General features: G+C 37.0%; 2 protein-coding genes across 4 annotated transcripts; one reads left to right on the plus strand and one right to left on the minus strand.

Annotated features, from left to right (window-relative positions):
- The first annotated feature begins 4,018 nt into the window (after positions 1-4,018).
- Positions 4,019-9,004, plus strand: LOC148862994 (putative myosin-binding protein 5). Of its 3 annotated transcripts, none has more exons than XM_088978875.1 (5): positions 4,019-5,116; positions 5,208-5,966; positions 6,143-6,350; positions 8,659-8,714; positions 8,778-9,004. In XM_088978875.1, the coding sequence occupies exons 1-2, from the start codon at positions 4,354-4,356 to the stop codon at positions 5,963-5,965; spliced, it is 1,521 nt and encodes a 506-aa protein (XP_088835001.1). In that variant the 5' UTR covers positions 4,019-4,353; the 3' UTR covers position 5,966; positions 6,143-6,350; positions 8,659-8,714; positions 8,778-9,004. The 3 variants fall into 3 exon arrangements, with proteins under 3 accessions (XP_088835001.1, XP_088835002.1, XP_088835004.1); XM_088978876.1 differs by having other exon boundaries at positions 8,788-9,004; XM_088978878.1 differs by having other exon boundaries at positions 4,036-5,116; positions 8,795-9,004.
- Positions 9,005-12,929: 3,925 nt separating this feature from the next.
- Positions 12,930-25,533, minus strand: LOC148862995 (serine/threonine-protein phosphatase PP2A catalytic subunit-like). The gene is made up of 7 exons (XM_088977838.1): positions 25,494-25,533; positions 25,136-25,404; positions 22,724-22,838; positions 15,540-15,648; positions 15,382-15,459; positions 13,551-13,742; positions 12,930-13,424 (listed from the first exon to the last, which is right to left on the minus strand). Exons 2-7 carry the CDS (start codon positions 25,386-25,388, stop codon positions 13,251-13,253), a joined length of 921 nt encoding a protein of 306 aa, XP_088833964.1. The 5' UTR covers positions 25,389-25,404; positions 25,494-25,533; the 3' UTR covers positions 12,930-13,250.
- Between the last annotated feature and the right edge of the window lie 964 nt (positions 25,534-26,497).

Genomic DNA, 26,497 nt, shown 5'->3' on the forward strand with positions numbered 1-26,497 from the left:
CAGAAATCACTCCTCAAATCCTTGAACAAGGTATATGATGATGAGGCCAAGCCCTTGTAAGTTGAGTAAACATTAAAACAGTACCAGTTTGAGGTTCCATCATGAAAACTATGACGGATTGAGTGGTAAAGGGGAAAGTTGTGCTGACTGAACCAGGTCCCAGCGTGCCATATGTAGCTTCCCCATTAACTCCAACAGGACCGAGTGTTTACTTGTGATAGGTTTCCCAGCCCGGCGTGCATGACTTTGTCTCCAGCCAATCTGAACTCAACTGCAATGGAGGGACATGGTGAGGTTAGAACCTTAGTTTTGGTTTTTAAAAATAGCAAAACAAAAATAAAGAAAATACTTAGGCACTGTTCGCTTTTCGGTAAGTTACTTATCTGGGTAAGTTTTCTCAGGATAGACTTTTTCAAGTAAGTGCATTTACTCATGTTCTTTTATTTCCCATGAGTACTATTTTAGCCATAAAATTCCATTATTAAAAGGGACATTATTGTCTCATTCAAGTATTGGCAACTTCCCCCCCCCCCTAAAGTATCACTTACCCAAGTATCTGATACCCAGGAAAATAAATTTTCCATGGTCTCCACAAAAAAGAAGGCCCCCTTACAGAAAGATTTATTAGAGTATTAATAAGGGTGGTAGTCTAGGTCCATATACAGTGGGAATGCATCTTTGACAATTGCAACATCTGAAACCACTACAATCTCGGCATAGTTTTGCTTGATCCTATTGATGCCTGCAATTTTAATCTTTAACAAGAGGTTTGCTAATGGAATTGTCGCTGCATGCAAGCTTTCATAGAATTGTCATTTGGCGTGGGGCCCCGGGTTGTGCAGAATAGATTTTTACTCGTATGGAATTGAAGATCGTATTTGCTGTTGATTAATTTCGTCAAGTTTCTACTTTTGGGCTATAAAACACCAGGGCTTCCTTTATCAATCAAGAACACCTGCTCTATTGATCAAGGACGATGGACCAGTCCCTTGATTGTATGATTAGTGTTTTTATTCTTTGGTGTGAGCCATAGTTCGGTAGTCCCCACTCCCCAGAAGGGATCAACAAACAGGGGACTACATCAGGACTTGTCTGATGCAGTGCTTAGGAGTTAGGAGTTTATGGCAGCAGAAGCTGCTGCAAACAATCCTCTTTTTTCGGTCAGCGACGATGAGGTTGAGAGAGACCAAGGCAAGAGAGACGATAAGAGGGAAAGAGATTGCATTATGAAATAATTGTTAGGTCAGTTATTGTTGAATAGAATAGAGTGTTGGACAGTTGATAAACAGCAATTGTCTGGCATAAATATATATACTTGGACGGATGAAATGGCAGTGGTTAATAGTATTAACTCCATTACAGATAAATGTAGTTGGATGGAAAAGTTACACAGGGATAACATTATCACTGTCAGGAGCTTTTTTTTGATGTATGTATTATCCACGATGTAAATAGAAAAAACAATATGTTGGCACATGAGGTAGCTCAAAAAGTTTGTTGGAGCGGTTCAGATCTGCTGTTTCAGCTACCTCTCCAAGGTTTGGATGTAAACCTTTTTAAATCCATAATATAGTTTTTTAGTTTTTGTTTGGTTAAAAAAAGATTTAAAAACTAATGATTTGATAATGAAAATGGGCATTGAACAGGAGGGATTGGTGAAATAGGATTCATGTCATGGTTTTTAAAACCGAATCGGTCAGGGGTTCGGTTACTGGTTTGAACGGTCCGATTGTTCGATCTGAATGGCCGGCCTGTTTTGACAAAAAAAAATGTAAAAAAACTGATAAACGGTCAAAACTGTTCGAACAGTTAACCAGCTGGTTCATTGGTTTGCTGACCAAAATCAACAGTTTTGGGGAAAAACGGAATAAGTTTCCGATTTTTCCAATCCAACTGTCTGGTCTGATCTGGTTTTGAAAAACCCTTGAGGAGAAGGCGTAAATGATGATGATGATGGTGCTTAAAAAAGCTCCTATGGTATAGTTTTGTTTCAAAATTAGCACCAGAGTTGCACTCTTGAGGTGTGGTTGTCAATGTGTATATTTAAAAAAAAAAGCAACTGCTGCATTAGTAAAAACAATATTATTTTGCTGATGTGGCAGCTGTCATTTTTCAAAACAAAATCATGCATACCGGTGAACATCCACTTAATTATTTATCTTTTGGTTCAGAAACATAATTTTTTTCTAATTGATTTAATGTCATGTTTCATAAATTATACAACATTCATATAGAAATTGTCTTATTTTTGGTATTCACACATTACATGGGAATTAAGGGGGTGGGGACATAGTAGCATGCGCAATGGATCCATAAATCCATTAACCTTCCAATCGAGAACCTGCTGTTATGGAATTGGGATCTTTTGCCAACAAAACACGTTCTAACTCCTACCAATTTGATCTAACACCACACGTTTCACCATGAGATTGGAACCCACTATAAAAGTAGGACTGGCCATGTATGAGACATTGAGATGTGTGGTGTGAGATCATTTTGATAGGCTGTTGGAATGAATTTTGTTGACAGGTGATCCAGACTTGCAGTTATGCGGACCTGATCTTGACCCTCCATTGTAGGAGGGATGTTGAGTGACAATTTCAGTTATTGGGCCATCCAAAATAGAAATTTTATTAATATTTATTAAAAAATAAATACATCAAATCAGTAATAGAAATTTTAATTGAATACCTACTCTCACTTTTCTTATTTTATTTATACCTTAGGCACAAATTCATTTGAACGCGAGTCTGAATGATCCATAGGAACTTTGAACTAACACTTTAGGAGGGTGTATAAGAGATTTTGGTGTAAACCACATGATGGAAAATATTTTTATTTTCTTTTAAAAAGGCATTCAACATTTCTTAATGAAAAAGGAAAAACAATTTGATTCAAATACTCTATGTAGGTAAATTTTGTGCATCTATATACCATACTTATCACATCATATATTAGAGTTTTATTTTTTAAGCCCAAATGTATTAGCGCTTAAAAAAAGTTATAATCTTATAATTCTTTATAGGGAAAATTTCCGATCAATATCTTGTACTTTGTCTCTAGTGCGAATTTGGTCCCCAAACTTTAAAATGCAACAATCTAGTATCCAAACTTTCAAAATGTGACAATCCAATACCTAAACTTTCAAAATGTGATAATCTAGTACCTGCTGTTAATCAGCCGTTAAGTAATTTGAAAAGTAAAAAATGCCCTAATAATGCAATCTAATTCTCTTTATCAAACATCTAAGCATTGACAATAAAATGAATAGTCCCAAATTCTAGATTCTTCTAAACAGTCGCCAGCTTTTTTAAATAGACGAGGCTAACTTGCTAAGATTTGGGACTGTTTAGTTTTTTTGTCAATGTTTGGATAGTTTATAAAAAGAATTATATGCCATTCGAAGGGTATTTTTGACTTTTCAAATATCACTTAACGGTTGATTAACGGATTAGTTAACAGCAGGTATTAGATTGTCACATTTTGAAAGCTTGAATGCTAGATTGTCACAATCTAAAAGTTCGGATAATAAATTATGGCATTTTAAAGTTTAGGGACCAAATTTTCACTCAAACCAAAATACAAGAATTTTTCCTTCTTTATTATACATGTATTCAATAGCAACACAGAACGCTCCCAATACTGTCCTAACGAAACACTGCAACCATTGGGAATACCTCCTTTATGGAGAGACGTTCCCAGTGTGGGACTGTAATTAATTGTTGGGATATGGTTGGTAGCATATCTCAATTAAAATTACACGTGTCGATTGCCTTGAGATACTATGATACGATACGTCCGATATTTTGAACCGTTTAAGTCGAGGGAATTTTGATGTATTCGTACCATACGTTACGTGTTCTCTTTACAGCTTAAGAAGCAGAATAAGAAACCCTGGTGGTGGAAGTAGGAGATCAGGACTTTCAACAACCGCCCGTGTCCAAATGGTGACGAACCGTTTTTTCAGGCATGAAAACGTGAATTTTCCATTAATAACCAAACTGCCACAAAAGTAAACATCAAAACCTTCTTGGCTTGGGTTGCAGATCATCTCCTGCACTCTCCTCTGCCTTCTCTCAGGGAACGGAAGATCATGGTCTTGGTTCGGTTCTTCTAGTTCCAGCCTAGATCATGATCTTTTGTTTTACTTGCATTTCTCTATAATCTTTTTCTTTTTCTTTTACAATTTTCCTTCTTGATAGCTCTTCTGTCGTTTTATAATCTAATCTGCATTTTTTATTCATTGCCGGGCTTTTTTTTTCCTGATTTCTGGTTTGAATTGCTGTTCCTTTCCTGATTGATTCAGAGTTTCTTTGTTTCTGGTTTTTCTTAAAGAGTTTAATTAATTAAGACATGGGGTCTACATTATTCAAGCAGTTCGAAGAACAGAAGCTTAGAAAATTTCCAAATTTTTTTACCTACGCTTTATTCGAATGGATTTTGATAATCCTGCTGATTATCGATGGCCTGATTGCTTTTGCTGCCAATGAATTTGCCCGGTTCTTCGGAATGAAAATCCCATGCCTGTTCTGTTCGAGGATCGATCATGTTCTTGCTAGCAGAGATCCTTATTTTCATTACAACGACTCGATCTGTGAAGCTCACAGGAAACATGTGTCATCCCTTGTGTATTGCCATGTTCACCGCAAACTATCTGATATTCGACAAATGTGCGAGGGTTGTCTCCTTTCTTTTGGTAGCGAGAATAGGTCTGACTATGAGACATGCAAATCTCTGGTTGGGATATTGGGCAGAGATATTAGATGCTCTGTCGAGGATGGTCGCAGAATTCATTTGAGATTGCCGTGCAGAGAGAATATGGACACTTCGCAGGTTGAGAAAAGCAGCATGCATCGGTGTTCTTGTTGCGGGGAGCCTCTGAGGATTAAGCCCTCATTTCGACGGGGATTCCTTCCGTGTCTTCCATCGAATGAGTGTGATTTTCCTCAAGCTCCAGCTTCTTCTCCAATCAAGGCAAACGATGAAGAACCGCGCGGCTTCGATCAGGTTCAGATACCCCTTATTCGATACACCGAAGCAAAATTAGTGTCAGACACCGAATCAGAGATTCCAGAGGATGATGAGAGCTTAAGCACAATAACTGAAGACAATCAATGTATGTAAAATGATAATTTTCTGGGTTGTTCCCACCTATAATTTTCCGTGATATGTTGTCATTCATTTTGTGGATGCATTTTGTCTACTAGGTAGGGAAGATGTCAAAGGCGCCATTGTGCCGTTCATTACAGAAAACGAGGATTTGAATGAAGATCCATGCAAGACACCTAATCTTATCAGAGGAAACAAGTTGCTTGGAGTCACAGTCGCAGATTCAGCAATATGGCTTGCTAAACTTCCTAGGAAGCTGCAAACTGAAAAGATAGAATCAGGTGCAGAGTCCTGGGAAGGAATTGCTATAGGTGAAGGAGATGATGAGGCCACCCTGGATTGTCAGAAGAGACAGGTCCGCGTTGATCGCAAGTTCTTGATTGCCTTATACACGGAACTAGATAAAGAAAGAAGTGCTTCTGCAGTCGCTGCAAACCAGGCAATGGCCATGATTACCCGGTTGCAGGCAGAGAAGGCAGCAGTTCAGATGGAGGCCTTGCAATATCAGAGAATGATGGAGGAACAGACCGAGTACGAACAGAAGGCCTTGCAAGTTGTCAAGGATCTACTTAAAATGAGAGATGGAGAAATCAGGGCTTTGAAGGCGGAGCTGCAGGCTTACAGTGAGAAAGAACATGGAATTGGTGCACTTGAGGCACAAACTGATGATGGTTGCGTTAATTACTTAACTCGATCTGATTCATCAGTCAGTTCATGTTCAGAATGGGGTAGCCCTTTAGCTTATTTCAATGAAATGGAATTTTACGGGGAAAATGGACATTATTTTGTTCAAAGTGTTTCGTCACAGGAAGAGAGTGGAGAGAGAATTATTGATGAACCGCTCTTAGATTTTTAAGGTGAGAGATTCTATTCACTCCTCTACAGGTGATGGGCTTCATTTCTTTCTACCCAGTTCTAAGAACATTAACCTTAACAAAGAATACGGAGGTGATATTCAAAGTTATTATAGTTTTTTTTTCATTGTTTCGGTCCTAATGTAACTGAGTATCAAATGTTTTTTCTATTGTGGCAGGAGATGCAAGTAATAACATCCTAACCAAAGAAATATGTAAACTAAGTGAGAGGTTAGAGGCCTTGAGATAAATAGAGTTCTTAAAGCATTCTGTCCGATCACTTCAGAATGGTGGTGAAGCGGTACAGCTTTCTGAGGGAGATAGTCCAACATCTGCGTGAGCTTCAACAGTTGGAGAAAAAGCCCTAGGAGAGCGTTTGTTCTTGAGGTTCGTCTCGTCCCATTTGTTTTGCTGATGACTTCCTTCTTAAGGGCCTGTTTTTGCTTTTGCTGTAGGCACTTGATGGTATGATATTTTGGCTGCTTGAAAAGCACAATATGGCAAGAAATAATGTACTGATTACCAACCTAATTGATAATGCAAGGTGAAAAAAGAATGAGAAGGAAAAAAAACATATAAAGGAAAAGAAAAAAAAGAGAAAAGAACAAGGATATTAGGTAAACCTCAAATGCTATTCAGTTATTCTCTCTGGTAGGCACCACTAGAATTGGCTAACTTATTTAGTGTGTGGTTCCTTATATTTAGCAATGAAAATGACTATTGTGTCCCTTTACTTGTTACTAACCTCAGCAGAGCAGGGTAAAGCTTCTCTTTTCTTTTTTCCTATAGCATTGAAATGACTTCTACTTTTCGTTATTGCAAACTACATAATTTTTATTGACAAGTCTAGTGACAGCGTAGATGCAGAGATTAGGATTTCAAAGGAGTCTTTCGATTCAAAGGTTTCAAAATTAGGATTTCAAATGATTTATACTTTTCTTTTTTCCTACATTGGTACATTTCTTTTGTTACCTTTTAAAAAATGACAAATAAGTCACTTGTTTTAATTCTAACAAGAAGTCCCAAAAAGCCATTATAGAATCCCTAAATTGTCTATTAGAGAAGCTCTTAATGTATAAGCTTCTGATTAAAAAAAAAAACTTACCCCAACCAAGGATCCTGTTTTCATTATACTCTACAAGGACCATATCATTTGCCAAGTTGTAGGTCCCCAGTCCCACAAAATAGAAAACTTCTGAAGGGTTTTACAATTCTTAAATATGTTAAACTAAAAAATTTAATTATTAGTCTAAATTAATTAAAAATATATTTGAAATCAAATAATTGATTTTTAAAGTAGTTGTGTGATGTGAAATGCATTTCCTCTTAGGGAAAAAGAAAAAGGGCGGGTGGGGATGATGAACACCAAAATTTTGAAAATCAATCGAGTTAACTTCATCCATTAAAAAAACCCCAAAAACTCCTCCCCCCCCCGCCGGGTTATGAAAAGGTTACCTTGTGTCATGGTTATTATGTAAAGATATGTCCATAAATCTGTTTCCCCAATAGGTTTCCTAATGAAAAATAATAACCCAATCAAAAAATAGGCTGCGCGTTAATAGCAGTCTCTCTGTTAAAAATTATTGGAAATAAGTACCTGGAAACTAATTCTCAATTGAAAGAGAGCAACAAAGGAATTGCTGTTTCAAATACCATTCCATCTCTTTTTCCAAATCGACCACTCTAACCTATTAGCCTTTATTGAACAGGGTTTTGTTTTCATTGAGTTGGGTTTCAGGCCTATTTCGATTTCCACTACCAGTGGTATGATCATTGTGTTTTAATAGCAAATACTTTTTTAATCTTCTTTGATATCATTAAAATATGCTTTTTTATATTCTTTTTCATAAATTGTATTAACTACATTTTTCTTTGCAAAATTGCAATAGTTTGTTTGTGGTCTTTCTGGAGGTTTATTTGTTGTGTTTTATGAATTACTGCTTCTTCCTTTCTCCTCTATATGTTATTTCTTCAGATCTGTTGAAACAGATTGTTTAATTGTATCAAATTCTGTGTTATATTTAAGTGTAATAAAATAAGAGAAAGAACCACATAGATAGTGCTTCAATTAGGATAGAAATTAAGTCAGTTATGTGAAATCATCATTGTCTTCTAGGCTGTCCCAATTATATGTGGTTGGCTAGATGAATCCTCTGTTCTGCCATTTTGTTCTATTCAATGCCAGACCCATTGTTAAAATCAATTATGTAAAATGCCCAACAAAAACATTTCATACAATCTTTACACCAATATAAGACAATTTCAACAAATAAATATTTTATTCATTGACTAGAATTCTATAAATTCTTTCTCGTTATTACTCCTTCCTCCCTGATGCTGCCACAAAAAAGGGAGAACCATATCTATTTCCATTAATGTACAAGAGAGAAAGATTGTTAAGATAAGGCACCCGAAGTTGTGATGTATGTTCAACTTTGATATGCAAAACTCAAACTTTAACCTCAGGGCATTCTTCTTAAGCATCATTTAAAGGTTTAAGCCTCGAGCAACTTTAAATTAAAAATCTTTGATCTCATATGTTTTTCAATGGACATGTTCTAAATATTATATTTTAGAATATGCATCTTTCTCAGTCCAAAGAAAATATTTGTCGTCTCTTGTAAGTAGTGCTCAGTTGACGAAATGAAAGTTGTCATTGCATACATAGAAATATGAATTCTGTCTTTCTGTACAGGCATAAGAGCAAGAATGGGTGCAAGGACGGCAGGAAGTTGAAAGAAGGCTTTGAAGGTAAACTCCCTTCCCCATCTTGCATTATGCTTAAGAATAACTGCTGAATTGACACCCTTTTAGTTCTTATTAGGATGCAGGGAGAGTGTAGATATGCTAGATAAGGTACATATAAGGGTGCTTAAAATTTTGTACCTGGTGACGAACTACTTGTTAATGGTGAGCTCGAACAACTTGCAACGCTCCAGGACATTAGGCTGTTCAGATAATGTTCAATTTTGTTGTATGAAAACTGTTGTTTCCGGTAATGATTCAATTGATTGGTTATATTAATGAATTTATATTCTTAAGGAGCCTGAATTTATTCTTGATCTCCTCTCATCAAATATCAATATGGATGCGGATCACTTCCTTGTATTTTGGGTGATTTGTGTCAGTCTGAGAGCTATTAAGAGGCACTAGAGATGACAGTTGCCTACAACCACATCTTTACCTACTCGTACATATAGCTTGTCGTGGTGTTTACAGTTTACCTTGAGCCTGTGAAGGATACTTCTTATAAGGACAAGAAGAATAACAGACGCTTTCAGAAAAGAGAAAGGAAGAACGAACTTCGCATAAAAGGAAATATATAAAGAGACATAATAGGACCAGTGATGGTACTTGAGGATTAAGTTACACTTTCCAACCATTTATATTTTTAACCCAAACAATAATTAATCTGAATGTTGGACTTGGTTCTGGTTAGCGGTTTTCTATAGGACAAGGACAGCCATGAGAACCACCAAAAACTACAATGGGTTTGTCAGCTCATGGAGTCACTATTGAAAAGAAAGCTGGGTGATCTATTACTTAACAAATTTATATATTGTGACTATATTGTCTGTCAACAATCTCAAGAAAAGTGATATAATAGAGAGCTTTGGAGATTGTCTTCCATATGGAGATACTGAAAGCGAGGGTTGGCGTGCTGCATGGACAATGGCAATGTTATTGTTCTAAAATTTGCAGATTTGTTGTCGAATGACCAGGCTAAAAAGCATATTATTAAAAATTTAAAATTGAGCCTTACAAAGTCAGACCTCATAATCCTGACTAATAATAGGGTCCATTCTGGATCGATTTCTTACAGACCACATAAGTTCTGGGTTGGGGTGTTTTCTTATCGGGTTGGAACTGGGTCTACAGTGAACGGGCCCAGTCCTGACCCATTGATAGTTCCACATACAAGGTAACATTAACACATTTGTATTTTGCTGTCTTTCTTCTCATTTCAAAAGATTTGAGACTCAAAACAGACAGCTGCGACCTGCGAGCGGTTCCCATGTTTTGAGACTAAAGTATTTTATTAGCCCTCTATTTCTTAAAATTTATTTTTCAGACTAAACAGTAATTATTTCTGTCACTCTGTAACGAAACCATTGTTTCACTCCCATTGATGTAAATGGAAAATCGTAGAAGGAAGAAAATATAGCTCAAGTTTCGGGCTTGGATCATTATACGTGACATTACAGCTGTGCATTGAAAATATCTTCATTCATGAGGAGATATTTCCAATTTCAATACATGACGATGGTGTTCTATGGATAGGGATGTGAAAACGATTTGCCGGTAGCAGATTCAGAGTGAAAAGTTTCAGCGTGAAATTGTTCATTTAAATTGAAACAACACAAGCTAAAAGACAAAAAAATTATGTTTAAAATCATGGTTTTCGAACCACCGTCAATCTTAATGGTTGGACAGTTTGGCTTGAGAACTGTTCAGGCAACCGGTCCTATTTTACCCCAAACCTGATCGTTGGCAAAAAATCGTTGAATCAGTCAATGATCCATTGACCTGGGTGGTCAAACTATCAACCCATTGACCAGGATGGTCGAATCATTGACCCATTCAATAGTTTTTTACATTTTTGTTTAATTATTTATAAATTTTTTAAAATTTTTGTCAGAATGGGCCATCCATTCGAACTGGACAATCAAACCATTGACCCAAAATCAAGTGGTCAGAATGGTTCCTATTCCAAATCGTTTTTTAAAACATTATTTAAACTAGGGGTTTTTACCGTTCAATCCACCCCTAGGTGGAGCTAGGATTTCTAGGGATGGACTGGAATCCTGTCCATGGATTGATGCCGGATTCATGAGGGGGGCTATTAGTAGACAAGGAATGGGCTGCAATTCAGATTTCTGAAGGGGATTGCAGTCCAAAAATCCCTTAAAATTATTAGGCTCACATTTTTTTGATATAAGTGATCTCGTATCTGTGACCAATTTTAATCGCGGAACAAAACATCAATGCAAGAATTACCTTTGCCAGAAATTGAGACAATCTGATAACCCTAAACATTCATTAATCGTCCTGTTCCATTACATCTCCTAGATGCAGCAATCCTTATCAAAGAATTGGGTATACATAAACCAAACTAGTCATTGATTGTCTCACAGGAATCCCCTAGAAAATACAAGGCCTCACTCGAGACTATGACACATCTAGAATATCACAAATGATTTAGACACATTAGTCTTGAGGGCAGTCCGGCAATGAATCTCCTTGCGAACCTGGACCCCTGCCATTCTAGAGGATAAGCTTGGAGTTCCAACTTCCAAGGCTCCTGGGGTGCATTGGGTTTTGTCCAGTGATCCCAGTGGTTTTCTTTGGCCACGATTGGGTTGGGCTTTCCTGAATGTCCAAATTCAAAAAAAAAAAAAAAAAAAGCCTCCTGAAAAGTACAAAATGTAATTAAATAAAACATTACATGAAAGCTTAATGCAAATAAATTAATGCCCAGTTTGGCACATATTTCCATGCAGGTTGTTGGTTGTTAGAAGCCCGGCAGCTTGCATTTTAGCCTTTTTCCCATTTGGTTGTGGGAAGTTATAGCCGTGGAAAAACTGCCCCAAAAGGATGGGCGAAGCTTAATTCAATTTTATTTCAGGAAGTTAGAAATTGAATTTATCCCCTTTTTTCATCTCATCTTTGTGTGAAAAGACATATAGAAAGATGCACTGCCAATCAAACGGTCTGGAGCTGCCAAAATCTTAATGTAAAAGCTCACTGTGTGTTTTGATTGTCAAATATTCCAAAAGATCTTTCAAAGAATACTTGTCAAATGACACTTAAATTTAATGTTTGAAAACCTATCAGCAAAATGGTTTTTGTTATATGCTTAGAGAGAAGAAAAATGCTGCTGGATAAAATTAACTGAAATGCAATTGGTAACGGAAGTTTGGTTATCGATCCAAAAATAAGCCTGAAAAGGACATTTTTTAAGCCCAAATTTCTAGCTTTTTTAAGTGCTTATTATTCAATTTTTTCTTCCAAAATTATTCCTAGTTGAATTTTATAAAAGTACTTTTATAAAAACATTTTTATGAAAGTACTTTTACGAAAATACTTTTATAAAAGTACTTTTATGAAATCACTTTTACAAAATCACCTTTTACCAAAGCACTTTTAAGAAAGTACTTTTATGAAAGCACTTTTATAAAAATACTTTTACAAAAAAACTTTTAAGAAAATACTTTTATAAAAACACATAAAAGTACTTTTATGAAAGCACTATTACAAAGGTACTTTTATAAAAGTGCTTTCATAAACATGCTTTCATAAAAGTGTTTTCGTAAAAGTATTTTCTTAAAAGTGCTTTTGTAAAAATATTTTCATAAAAGTATTTTTATAAAAGTGCTTTTGTAAAATAAGTGTACTTATTTAACTGCTTATTAGAAAAAAAAAACTACCAAATGCACAATATAAAATAAGTGTTTATTTTAAAAATTAAGCACTCGAAAAAATTGAATGCCAAATGCAAATAAGCACTTATTTTTAATTTAAGCACTCCCAAACATGGCCTAAGATGATTTGGAAAGATGTATAGAAGATTATAATAAGAAGCTATAAGGTCTAAAAATAGATAAAAAAGAAATAGGTTGACGTAATAAGAATTGATTTAAGTGCTCATGATTTAACTATGGATATGGCCTTAGCAAAAAAGAAAGGCAAAACATGATTTATGTTTATGTAGCCAACCCTATATAATTGGATGCTAAACTATTATCTATTTCCAGTTTCCAAATTCCAACCTTACCTTTATATATTGTAATATTGATTCTGAACGTAACTTCCATAGAAAAAAGAAAAAGAAGGAAAAAAGGAATGCTAAGCATGATTGGTCTAACAAGTTGCATACAATGGGCTACATAACCCAATCAATAGTACTAGCTTGTCACTTGCCAGATTAATAACGAATGTTCACGGCTTCGTTTGACAGTTCACAACTTTGGAATCAACCTTCCATCTACAAATGACCATTGATGATTGAACGTAAGCTATAAAACAAGAGACATTGTTATTGCTGCTTCCTTTTTTTTTTAAGAATACAAGACAAATTCCCAGTTAAAGCCTTTCCAAATTCCGAGTTCCCTAACTAAGAACAGCATGGGAGCAGCAGTACAATTCCAAACAAAAGAATGATAATGATCTCTGTCTCTCTCTCTCTCTCTCTCTGCACTTAACAACAAATCTCTTCCCTTCTAAGACACATCTACAAACACAGCAGAAAACAAGAAGCATCACCAACTAGTGGCAAAGATATAAAGATTACAAAAAATAGTCAGGAGTCTTGCGTGTGGTGTCAGGTTCAATTTGCCGTGGGGCAGGGTCAAATTGAAGAAAATTCTGATCCATGTTCTCCCCAATCTCTAGTATCGCCGCCATGTTACCACATCGATAACAATAGTTTGGGGCACTGAATACCGTAACTACATTCTTGTCCTGCAACCGTCATTGGACAATTAAACAAAAAAAACAAGCAATTGATTAAATGAACACTGAATAATATGATAGATGAAGTAGAAAATCAGTCGGGCTTGGGCATTCATTTCCTTTAGGTTCACCTACCTGACACCAGTTGTACCCTTCCATTACGAGTTGGTGGGCTCTTGAGATAAGGGTAAGTCCATTGGTGTGGTTGAACTGACCAGCAATATCCTGTCCAAATGTGTAGCCAGCTCCCCGGGGAGATATCCCCCATCCACATCGATCGTCTGGATCAGACCACAAGAGGTCGCACATTGGTCCCTCATGCGGAACCTACTCAACACAGGGAAAGGAATATCAGAAAACCCAAGTCAACAAAGGCAAATGCTAATGGACCAACAAGTCAACAATCCCAATCAAACTTCTTAAAAGGCAAGATTGATCACCATGGGATATTGATCAAAACAATGTTTTAAATCCACTGTTGACCCAGATGGTCAAACCAATCAAACCATCACCAGACACCTTTTTAGGTCCAATTTTTCTAAATGTCGGAAATTGATCAAATTTTGTTGACTTGGTCAAAACCCACCTAACCTGGAAAGTTGAGCTGTTGACCCATTTGACCTGGTCACAGGTTACTACATGTATATCAAAACGTCTAGAGGCCATTACTTTGTGCTCAGTTGTCCAATTGGGTTTTTTTCTCATTTTGGGTTGCTTTTCAAGATTTACACATTCCAAGGCACCGAGGGTGCCTTGTCCTTGTCCTTGTCCCACTATTTTTGCCAAAAATGCCTTTTTGGCCTCAAATCCCAATTTTTAGTATTTTTATAAATAAAATTTAAAAACTGAGACATAAAATAATATACATATATACATATTTTACATGCAGAATGAAATTATACAATATTTAAATGATATACATGTATATGTGTGTGTTGATGTGTCACGGTCTGATCTGTATGACCTGGACGGTTGAACCACTGACCCAAGATCTGGAGGCAAAAATGGTTCAGCCTCCAGGTCAGTTTTAAAAACATTAAAGACCTCCCAAGAGCCTTTCATAATCTTGAAAAATGATGGGGAGCTGCTTTCAGAACCTGCTTCATTCACTGAATATAAATAAGATGATTTCGAATGGTATCTCTGTTTGAGATACACACCTGGTGAATTAAGTAGTGAGCACCTTCAGATTAATGTTGAATGCAAAGAATTACAGAAAATAATGTTTTATTCTCAAATGACGACAACAATGTGGTATAGGTCATGGATATAATCATAACAAAACAACATAGTAGCGAGCACCTTCAGATTAATGTTTGGATTAATTAAAAGTTGCATCTTCTCAAATCCCAGTTTTTATTCTCAAAGATCTTTAAGAAACAAGTTTTAGCATTGCAATTTGTTTGAGTCATTAGAATATACAGGAAAACAATGCTTGCTGCCCTGTTCCAAATGTCTTGCCCACCTATTATCTTAAAAAGTATGGCAATGATTAGCAACTGATTCATGTTATAGTTTTCAAAAAGTTAAAAAATAAACCATTATGTTACGCTCTGTAATCCCAGCTTCTTTCCATGTTAAAATGGCTAAAATATAGAGTTTCTGAAAACTAATATTGTAAAGAATTGAAACAAAGCAGCTACAATTCTTTCTCAAACAGTGAGGCAAAGTACCTTTCCAAAAGCAGATGTAAACGAAAGTAAAAATGCAGAATCGCATTCTTTGTATGGTGCAACTCTGCATTATAGTGCAAACACTTTGCCATCTTAATTTGGGTGGTTTATAGGTGTTTTCTTCTGTTTGTGTTGTTTGTACATCCTCTAAAGTACATCCCCCCCCCCTGCTCCTTTTGAATATAATAGTTACCTTTTTCTCAAAAAAAGAAAAACAAATTGCAATCACAGGCGAAGTAGTTAAAAAGGTGTTGAATATGTGAAAAAGTAAAGGTCAAAATAGTAATACATACTTCTTGTATACGATCCAAGGCACGAATATTGTCCAATGTATCCAAAGACGGCGAGAGTCCACCATGCAAGCAGAAAATCTACATTTGGCATTAAATACAGGTCAGAAGTGATAGCTAAATTGACGTTAAAAAGATATGCACTGTTCTTGAATTCAAACCTGACTCTCAATCAGGGCTGTGAGAGGTAGATAATCAAAAAGATCGGTGAAATACTTCCAGACATTTGCATTTCCATATTTTCTCAAGCATTCATCATAGAAACCATATCTGAAACAAAACCCAATATTAGTAACAATAGGTTTTGACCGTGCCACTGATGGAAATTTTAAGCTCATGATACTCCAACATAGGCTCTGTACTTATGCACTGTTTAACATGGCAAATAAAATAACTACACATCAAGAATTTACAAACAAAAGTGGAGATTAAATCATTTCCATTTCCCTATAAATAGGGCTGCAACTTGGTTGGGTTGAGCTGGGTTTAAGGTCAATCCAGGCCCAACCCTAAGACTTGGGTGGCCCAAGCTCAAGGCCAAGCTTGATCTGCCCAACCAAGTCCAGTCCAAACTAAAATTCAACACACTCAGGTTGGCCCTCGGTTCGGGCTGGGCTCAGGTTGATCAGTCAAGATCAGGCCAGTCTATTGGGTCCAATGTAGTATAAGAAGCAAGTCAAGAAAGAAGACTATATATACATATCATCATCATCCAAGTCTTGTCCCGAGTTCTAACTATATGGGGTCAGCAAAGCAACATGAATTCTGTTTTGCCATCTGTTCTGTTCATTCAGTGGCTCAGTGCCATATTCATCATCAAATTATGGGCACTTGAATCATTTCTTTTTTTTTTTTGAGAAAAAGTAATAGAAATTTATTAGATAAAATAAAGAGTGCATGAGGAGATGTACAACAAAAAAAGGGAAAACTCCTGGGGATTACACTGGAATCAGGTTGTCACTATACACTACATCCATGTGTGCTCCTAACTTAGCTAAACCATCTGCAATAGAGTTTAGTTCCCTCAGTATCCAAACTTGCTCCCAGCTTACCAAGTGACTTCTTTTTTCCCTGCTACCTTCCCAAAGGAAGCTCCTATCTTAGATCTTACTTTCCTTGGGATTTGGAAGACCGACAAATAATAGATTGGCAGATTTGCAAGAGAGGCCTTTAAGAGAGTGAGTCTGCCCCCTTTTGATAAATAGCACCTCTTCCAATTTGCTAGTTTCATCTCGCATTTTTCCATCACCGGCCCCCAAAAGCTGAAATTTTTCAGGTTTCCAGCAGACCTGCTTCTACAGAATTTATTGCCACAACACTACTTTTGGAGAAGTTGACCATAAAACCAGTTACCCACTGGAAACAATTAATCACCCTCTTAGCATTGGTCATGTTGTCTAGAGATGCTTCCTAAGATAATGTCATCTACGAACTGTAGATGTGAGACATGGAGAGCATCTCTTCCCACTTCAAAACCTTTTACCAAGTTAAGGCTTTTAGCTTTGTCAAAAAGATGGTTGAAGATATCTATCACCAATGTGAAAAGAAAGGGGGATAGGGGACAACCTTGTCTCAGACCTCGACTTGCCTTGAAGTAGTCTTTTGGTTCTCCATTTATCAACAGTGAGAACCAAGTTGATTCAATGCAGCCTTTACTCCACTTAGTCCACTTATCACCGAAGCCTTTAACCTTTAAAATTTGGTGAATACACTCCCAATCCACCTTGTAGTAGGTTTTTTCAAGGTCTATTTTAACTATGAACCCTGGCTTTGTTCACAATGATCGAGGAGTTAAAGTTCCTGAAAACCTCCAAGAGATCTTCTTTTGCAAAATCCAAACACAGCTGAAAAAAAGAACATTGGGAATCGGTCTGGACCCGGGGCCCTATCTCCATCCATTAGAAATACTGCTTAGATTTCTTCCTCTTCAAACTCTCTTTCAAGCCAGATTTTCTTTTCTTCTGATAATTCTAACCCTTCCCACCTGTCCAGAGTGTATTGGTTAGGAGATTCTTTAGTGTAAAGGTTCTTGAAGTAAGAGAGAAAGGCCTCAGTAATTTCCTCTGAATCCTCCACTTCCCTATGACGTACTTTGAGTTTAGAGATGAGAATTTTCTTGCGTCTTCCTGAAGCATAAAAGTGAAAGAATCTGGAGTTATTGTCTCCTTTTAGCCACTTCACCGAGATTTTTGTCTCCAGTAAATTTCTTCCCTTCTAATAAGCTTTTCCCATAGTGTTCTCAGGTCAGCTCTTCTCCTTCTATTTGTTTCATCTAGGTTGTTGTTTTGATCTCTGAGGTCCAGCTCTTCTAGTTCCACAAGAATTTTACCCCTCTTCTTCAAAGGCCTTAAACTTCTCTCTTCCCCAAGCTTTTAACTTGCTTTTTAAGAACTTCAATTTCTGTAGCAGTCTGAAACCTGCCCAGCCTTCCACTTTACATTCCCCCCACCAAGAGGCCACCTTCTTGCTGAAGTCCTCATGAGTGGTCCACATCTTTTCCAATCTAAAGGGGGCCTTGCAATTAAAACTCAGATCTGTTCTTAAGGCAATTGGCCAATGATCTGAGGTGAAGTGAGGGCAAAGTTCTTGAATCAGGTTAGGGAACTTCTCTACTCATTCTGAAGATACTAGAAATCTGTCAAGTCTGCAACTTATCGCATTTTCTTGCAGATTTGACCAAGTGAGCCTGCCGCTATTGAGGGGGAGATCATACAAGTTGTGTCTATTCACAAAGCTTGAAAACTTCTTCATACTTCTTGTTGAAGTTCTACCATTGGAGTGTTCATTGATGAACCTTATGACATTGAAGTCGCCACCTATGCACCACGGAATATCATTGAATTCATGTACTGAATCCAATTCTTCCCAAAACCTTCCTCTTTCTGAATAGGAATTTGGCCCATAAACTCCAATCATCATCCGATTAAAGCCATCTTTCTTATTAGTATAGAAATATCCCCTTTGTCTACTTCTATACCTGAGACTTCTTGATTCCAAGCAAGAGTAAATCCTCCTTAGGAACCTGTTGCAGGTACCACCACCCATTTTTTCCTCTGATTCCCCAAATTGCTTTGATCAGTTTTCTATCTACTACCTCTTTTTTAGATTCTTGTAAAATAATGACATCTGGGTTTTCTCTTCTTAGAGTCTCTTTCACTAGACACCTTTTCAGCTGCCCTCCCAATCCCCTGAAGTTCCAACTTAGAATCTTCATTAGGCCTCTATTGTTGTATTTCCCTTAGCCACTCTATTACCTGCTAATCTGTTATCTGTCAACCCCCACTGTAGACGTTTCAATTCCCTCTTAGACCCCCTTGTTTCACTTCCTGATCTTTCCTTCTCATCTTACTGTCTTCCTTCGCTGCATTTTCATTTTCTGCTTCTTTCTCTCTTCTTTTGAGACCGAGAAATTTAGCCATCTCCTCTATACCACCTTCCAAACAACCTTCCCTTTTGTTACTATTCTGAACTCGTTTGTTTGCCTTCCTTGCCACAGAATCCAGGCGAAGACTATCACTCTGTTGTGGTTGGGATTGCTCTCCATTTGAACCTGGAAAACAAGAGGACAAGTCATTGCTTTGAGAGAAAGATAAAGGAGCCGAAACAGAACTAACAAACAAAGAGGGGGAGAAGAAACTCTTGTATGTGGTTGAAGGCTGTTAGAAGCTTTTGGAATGTTTGAAGGCGAATCCCATCCTTGCCATCTAGCAAGGCCTTCTGAGCCTGTGTCCCCATAGTATGGATCAACCAAAGTCCTTTTTTCAAACAATTCTACACTTTCCCAAAAATAAAGATTTTGCCCTTGCGAAAGCAACCTCTCGCGGATCCGGTTCAGCCTCTGTTGCGTAGGAGCTTATGTCTTCCCCAGAGTCTTCGCCTTCATAGAGAGAAGAGTAATTTGGCCTATGAATAAGTGGGAGATCTGTTTACATCCCTTTTCCAACCTCCTAAGCTGGGGGTGTGTTTGGTATCTCTTGGCCTTCAAAGGAAGGGGTTTTGGGTGGGCTTGGAAATCCGGCCTTCTCTAAAGAGAGTTGGGCCTTTAATTTAACTTGGCCCAACTCTTTACAGAAATTTGGGTTTGGTTTCGGGTCGGGTTTGAGCTCAAAAACCTTAGGATCAGTTGTGGCCCTAGAAGAGGTTGGGCCTGACTATTGTCGAGGTTTTTCTTTTGAAGGCAAATTTGAATTTTTGAAAACTTTCCTGGGAGCAACTTGTGAAGAATTGACTTTCAGCTTCTTTCTTTTGTGAAAATCTAAATTTTCATTGTTCGGGAAATTTCGTGTCTAACCAAAAGAGTTAGAGCCACCCAACAACTTTGCTTCTAGGACATGTAAACTCCTAGTTGTGACTTTTGGCTGATACTCTGTTGAACTAATGCCATGTGGAAAGGATCCATTGTTTTGAGTTGACTCGCTAAGTCGAGCAATGGACTCGTTCGTCTTCTCCACCTCCACTGAAAGGTAAAACCAGACGTTTCTGTCTAGTAGAGGGATTGATCAGGGGACTGCATGCACACCTCAATTCTGCACCTTGATCCTGGCAAAACTAAGCTGGGTAAAATTTAAAGTGTCAAGATCAATATCTTCTAGGCCTCCATACAACCCACCTATTAGAGCAAAAATCTCTTCCTTCCACAGATGGAAGGGTAACCCTCTTATCCTAAGTTGGTCATTGAAAGACAAGAATCTTGAGACTGCATTCACCATTGGCCACCACCGCTCAATCTTCACTCTATCTCTATAAAGATTAATCGTCTCTCCTGATTGATCCAAGCAAGGACCGACTTCTCCATCTGAGCAAAACCCACTGCCATGTTTTCTTCGAATGGAATAAGCTTCATAAGCTCTTGCGTATGAAAATTTGTTGACAAACCTAGTTCCACCTCTCTCCAACTCAGCGAGGGAGATTTGGTGCATACAAAAGCTAATGCCAATTGTTGAAAGGTTTTTCCTGATGGACCACAGATATGAAGGCTGATCCCCTTCCTTGGTTACTTTGCTTTTTCTTTCTAATTGAGGGAAAGAGTTCGATGAACTGCCTTCAAAAGTGGGTGGAGCTTTTGAGGGAAAGATCAAGCTGAGAAGCTACTCGAACAAGGCCCAGTCCTCAATTGATGGCTCTTCAAGAACGCAAATACTTAGCCATGAAGTTGACTTTTCCTAGCTGCTCAACCGCACGAACCTGCCCACCATTTGTATTCTTTCAACAGTGAGAGAAGAACTATGCCCTTTTCCAATCGCTTACAATCCAACAGAGGCTTTGATCGGGACTTTAGCACCTGCTAGAAAGTCTCTTACCATCTTTATTTCATCCTTCAGCAAAGAGATTGTTGACCAAACCCCCCTGCCCCATTCTGTCACCTCAATCGAGTCCTCTAGAAAGCTCTGTCGCCTTTCTAGTTCGAACTTTTTGGAGCCTATTACTGCTGCTGTTTTGTCCATCTTCTTCTACCGTTGCCTACAAAATGTTGTTACCATCGAGGGGTTACATGGTTTGGTTTCAAGAGAAGCGGGGCCTCCTCCATTACTTCCATCAATGTAATCAAATCGGGATTTCCATTACTGAATGATGACCAACGGTTCTAATGATGATAGCAATCCTCACTACTAGACTTACAAAGAACACACCAATTAGGTCTTGAATCATTTCTTACTACTTCCACCCAAATCCTTTTTGATCTGCCCCTAGCTCTTCTAGTCCCTTCAATTTGCAACAGATCACTTCTAATAGGTGTCATAGATGGTCTTCTATGCACATGACCAGACCACTTCAGTCCGCTTTCTCTCATTTTATCACCTATTGGAGCTACCCTAGGTTCCTTTGTATGACTTCATTTCTGACCCTATCCTTTCTGGTTTTATCACTCATCCATCTAAACATATGCATTTCCATCACAGTCATTTTTTGGACAAGTTTCTTAACTGCCCAACACTCCACTCCTTGCAACATAGTTGGCCTTATAACTGTTTCATAGAATTTTTCTTTAAGCCATTTCTCAAAATAAAATTCCTTTTAGCCGAAGTAGTATTCACCTATCACATGAGACTCCATATGCACCCTCCGTTTTGCCCATCCTGCTCCAATTTTATGAGCAACATCTTCCTCAGTCTCCCCTTTTGTTTTGAATTGTTGAACCAATGTAATGGAAGAGGTCATCTTGAATTATCTCCTGATCTTCGACCCTAAACATATCATGGTTTGCACGCCTATTATTATTGAATTTACATTGCATATATTCTGTTTAGGTCCTACTTATTTTTAAAATACATCCTCCTCAATCTCCCCTTTTGTTTTGAATTGTTGAACCAATGTAATGGAAGAGGTCATCTTGAATTATCTCCTGATCTTCGACCCTAAACATATCATGGTTTGCACACCTATTATTATTGAATTTACATTGCATATATTCTGTTTAGGTCCAACTTATTTTTAAAATACATCCTCCTCAATCTCCCCTTTTGTTTTGAATTGTTGAACCATGTAATGGAAGAGGTCATCTTGAATTATCTCCTGATCTTCGACCCTAAACATATCATGGTTTGCACGCCTATTATTATTGAATTTACATTGCATATATTCTGTTTAGGTCCTACTTATTTTTAAAATCTCTTGTTTCTAATGTACTTGTCCATAAACCTAATTTTGCATTTAATCCTTTATTAGTTTCATCAATTAATACTATGTCATCAGCAAACATCAAGCACCATGGACCTCTTCTTGAATATGTTTAGTTGATTCATCTATGACTAATGCAACAAACAAGGACCAAGTGCTGACCCTTGGTGAAGACCCATTGTAATTGCAAAATCTGATGTCTCTCTCACAGGTGTTTAGCGCTGCTTTCTGCACCCTCATACATATCCTCAATCAGCTCCACACACCTACTCAGCACTCCTTTCTTTTTTAAAACCAACCATATTACCTCTAAATCAATGAAAACAATATGAAGATCTCTCTTCTTCTCTCTGAACTTTTCTATCAATTGTCTTAATAGAAAAATAGTATCTGTGGCTGATCTCCCTAGCATAAACCCAAATTTGTTGCCACTAGGATGCTGTTAACTCATTGCATTAAAGTCAGGGTTAGGCCTGACTGAAGTTGCAATAGCAGCATATGGTACTTTACCATATATTTACAAAAGTTGCAATAGCGGCACATGGTACTTTACCATATACTTACAATACAGACATGTTTCTAGTTCATACTCTTACATGACGAAAGAAGTACAAATTTCTTGCACTGTGGAAACCCAAGAAGTTATGTTGCAAAATTAGGACCAGCAGACTTTTTTAGTGAAAAATATATTAGAATAAGCAGATTTTGAGGAAGACAAAGGTCTTACACTTGAGTTATTTGCCGGCTCTCATGATTTCCTCTTAAAATTGTAATTCTGTCTCTATAGCGGACTTTTAATGCCACTAGAAGAGTGACAGTCTCCACTGAGTAGTACCCACGATCTACATCAACAGAAACAAATAAACAAATAAAAAATTTGAGAGAGCATGATAAAGAACTATTAATTCTAAAAATTGAATGTCACGGAAAAGTTGCATACAATCTTGCAGTTTAGTTAAATTAGATAAAATAGGGTATCTCAAACAGAGAAGATGGCAACCATTATGATCTTGGCGTAAGCATCTATATTTATTGGAAAGCCATACTTCATGCTATTACTAGGAACTGTAGAAGAACCTGAAAATTCAGTTCCTTAAATGAAATCACAAAGTTCTGAAGTGGTTAGAGATCAAATCTTTTGTCCCTTGGGTCATTTTTGTTGGCTTCAGCAAGTGCAGAGTTGAGAATAAATTTGGTGATACTGTTATAACAGTCCATTCTGTCAAAATACCCTACTCAATCATGATCAAACATTGTGAATGCCAATTTGCAAGGTCAAGCCACAATTGTAACGCAGCTATTCTAGCATCCATGGCCCAGATAGCAAAGGAAGAGTCTCTCATTTAGAACTTAGATAGAGATTCCATTTCGGTCTATGGTGCCCCATTGGGGAGGTTGATATGGCATAAATTAAGTCTATCCTGTGTTGACAGAGCTAAAATCTATCTCATGCTTTGAGATTTCGTACCTCTTGTGCAACATTTTACTAAATGATATTATACAATACACCATTTATTTTCTAAAATAAGAAAAAAGGAAGAAGAAATGCCACAACTAGTTAAATACTAATAAAATGTCTCAAAAATTAACATAGGGCAATAATAAGACTCCTAAAAAGGAAACAGAGAACATTTTGCCTAGAATTTGGCTTTGGTACTTGCATATTAATATTAAGTAAAAAACATATTATTCTGATTGTTTTATTAAGAAATTACCCGTCTAGAGGACAATTGACAGATCCAAAAAGGGCTGCCAGTAGAAAACCGAAATAACTAGTTAGAGTAGGCATGAAGGAACTAAATGAGATGCGTTCTTTTTCTACATATGTTTATAAAACACTTACCTAAGTTTCTATTTTTCAAGATACGGGGATAAGGAAAAATACCAATTGACAGAATAAGTTCAAATTGAAAGTTTTTGATTCATCAGTCATTACATTATCATTATTCTGATTGTTTTATTAAGAAATTACCCGTCTAGAGGACAATTGACAGATTCAAAAAGGGCCGTCTTAGGAAAACTATGCATCTAACTAATCATGTTTCCACTTCCCCAAAAGATCAATGTATAGTGAAGGTAAAGTTTGATGAATCAACCATTCAAAAGAGGATTATGAAATCCATTGAAACTCAATACGTGATTCAAGCAGCCAATAGTTTCAAAAGGTACTCTGGTAACCTCTCCTTCCTCATTTATGCATGTAAAGGGTTTACCGAGATAGATATTGTCCTCTGGTCCTTGTGCCCCTATGTGTTGGGGCATTTGGAGGCAGAGGAATAAGAGAATTTTTGAAGGAAAAGAAGTGATTGGCAGCTGCTAAAACGAGAAAAAGCAGAATATTTTAAAACCAAAGGTTTTGTCAGTGCATAAGAACCAAACAGCTAATTTACCCATCATCTTGAGCAAATTCACTAGCACTATGTAATCAAAAGGTTAGATGGATTGGGGTCATAACTGGTAAGAATGTAGGAACCATGTCTTCTTCTGACAACAGCTCTATAAGATAAACAACAAAGTTAAAAAAAAAAAAAAGTTATCATTCTATAAATATAATTGACATAAATATTACTATTTACTACCAGAAAGATTCCCCTAATTGGATCCATCAATAGTACAAATCATACAGAATACCTGGACAGAAAAGGGACCCATCTTCTTCTTTTTTTTTTTGGTAAAACCATCATCTTCGTTTTCATACAGAGAAATAGGACACAATTAATACACAACCAAAAATCATATTGGACACATCCAATCCCCGTAGAGACGGTGAAAATATCTATTTTAGATCCCTCATTCACCCACAAAATCCTTCGTTTGGTAAAAAGAGAGAAAGAAGCTTTTATTTATAAACTCAAGGTGAGTACAAAGCTTCACAAAATCCATTTAATTCACAGTAAATCGACGAAAGCAATGCTGATCAATGAAAATAGAAATTGCAAATAAACTTCGATCCTTCCATCCAAAGCTGACAATATTATACAAAACGGAAAATACAAAAAGGTAAAAGTTTTCCGATTCAATAGTATCATCAGGATCTCTCATCAAGCACGTCGACATACACAAGAACCGAAACTCAAACAGGGTTTAAATTAAGTAAAATGAAAAGTGCGAGATAACGAGGGAAGGAGTAATAACCGACCTACGTAATCGCCCATGAAAAGATAATTGGTATCTGGTGCATTTCCTCCGATCCGGAACAGCTCAATGAGATCATAGAACTGCCCATGAATATCTCCACAGACGGTAACCGGGCACTTAACCGGCTGTACGTTCCATTCCTCGACGAGGATAGTCCGTGCCTGCTCGCACAAAGCCTTCACCTCCGCCTCCGATAGAGGTTTACATTCCATCAGATGCTCGATCTGCCGGTCTAGATCCGCGTGAGACGGCATGGCTTGTTCCGTCGATCTGCAATGCAAATCGATCAGGCAACAGCGATTGGAAAGAAATCAGCCCCAAATCCACTAGAAATTCGCGTCAAATTGAGTTTAACGTACCGATAGAAGGCTGAATTAATCGAATAGAGGCATCAAAGTCTTAAGGCGTTCGGACACGCGCCGGTTGCATCTGCCTTCTGGACAAAAGCCTTTTTTTGCTCTACGCCACGTGTCTACTCCAGATTAAATCGGAATTGCGTTTCACTTTTCAAGTTCAACAGTCAAACTTCAGATATTTGAAAGAGGACTGCTATTTTGCGTACGATGATTCTTGATTCAGACATTTTTAGGCGGATGTTAGCATCACGGGCTTCTTAATCACAAAACGACAAGACGTACTACCGGAAAATCCTCTCTATTTACAATAAACCCGCTGTTTATATTTTGTCCTTTTGTTATTGGGCAAAAGTTGTATTAGTTTCTCTTACGATGTTTTTGGTTTAAAAGAAAACTATGAATGACCCTGTAACGGGCAACTATTGTATTATTTAATTTGAAATTTATTATTTAACTATACAAAATTAAATTATAAAAATTAACATTGGTCTTTTAATTTATATTGTTTTTAATATGATTTAAGAGATTAAATAAGGTCTTATTTGTCAACAGTAACCCACTTTAATTGGTATTTACTATTTACTTGATAAATTTATTTTTTAAAAGCTAAATTAGGTTATGCTTCCCAAAAAAAGTTAAATCTAATTTGCAATTAATAAACTATTTCATCTAAAAGAATGAAACCCATGCCACTTGTATTAATTGTTTAGTCATTTTTATGAATTTTATTTATTTTTATTTTATCTATTTAATATTTTGAATATTTTTAAGTTAAATTATTTGTTTAATTGTTACTTTTGAAAATCGTTGTGTTTGAATAAAATTAAGTTGCTACCATAACATTTGAAGTGGCCACTTTTTAGGGATTAGGATGCTACCTATATGAATTTTAAGATAGTTGAGTTATCACTTTTTTGTGAGTGGATAGACTTTTTTAAGAGTGAGAATTTAACATATTCTAAGATTCTATCTATTGAAATTTTACAATGACACGTGTCTGAAGGGTA

Source organism: Nelumbo lutea, chromosome 3 (assembly GCF_056320005.1).
Source record: "Nelumbo lutea isolate HS-2025 chromosome 3, American lotus-T2T, whole genome shotgun sequence".
Classification (NCBI taxonomy): Eukaryota; Viridiplantae; Streptophyta; class Magnoliopsida; order Proteales; family Nelumbonaceae; genus Nelumbo; species Nelumbo lutea.

Bases quoted from the DNA above. Each gene is read 5' to 3' on its own strand.
- LOC148862994 (XM_088978875.1), top strand. From the start codon at position 4,354: ATGGGGTCTACATTATTCAAGCAGTTCGAAGAACAGAAGCTTAGAAAA. The intron at 5,117-5,207 runs GTATGTAAAATG...TTTGTCTACTAG, and splicing joins AATAACTGAAGACAATCAAT to GTAGGGAAGATGTCAAAGGC.
- LOC148862995 (XM_088977838.1), bottom strand. From the start codon at position 25,388: ATGCCGTCTCACGCGGATCTAGACCGGCAGATCGAGCATCTGATGGAA. The intron at 22,839-25,135 runs GTCGGTTATTAC...CTGTTGATGTAG, and splicing joins TTTCATGGGCGATTACGTAG to ATCGTGGGTACTACTCAGTG. The intron at 15,649-22,723 runs GTAAGACCTTTG...GTTTTGTTTCAG, and splicing joins AGCCGGCAAATAACTCAAGT to ATATGGTTTCTATGATGAAT.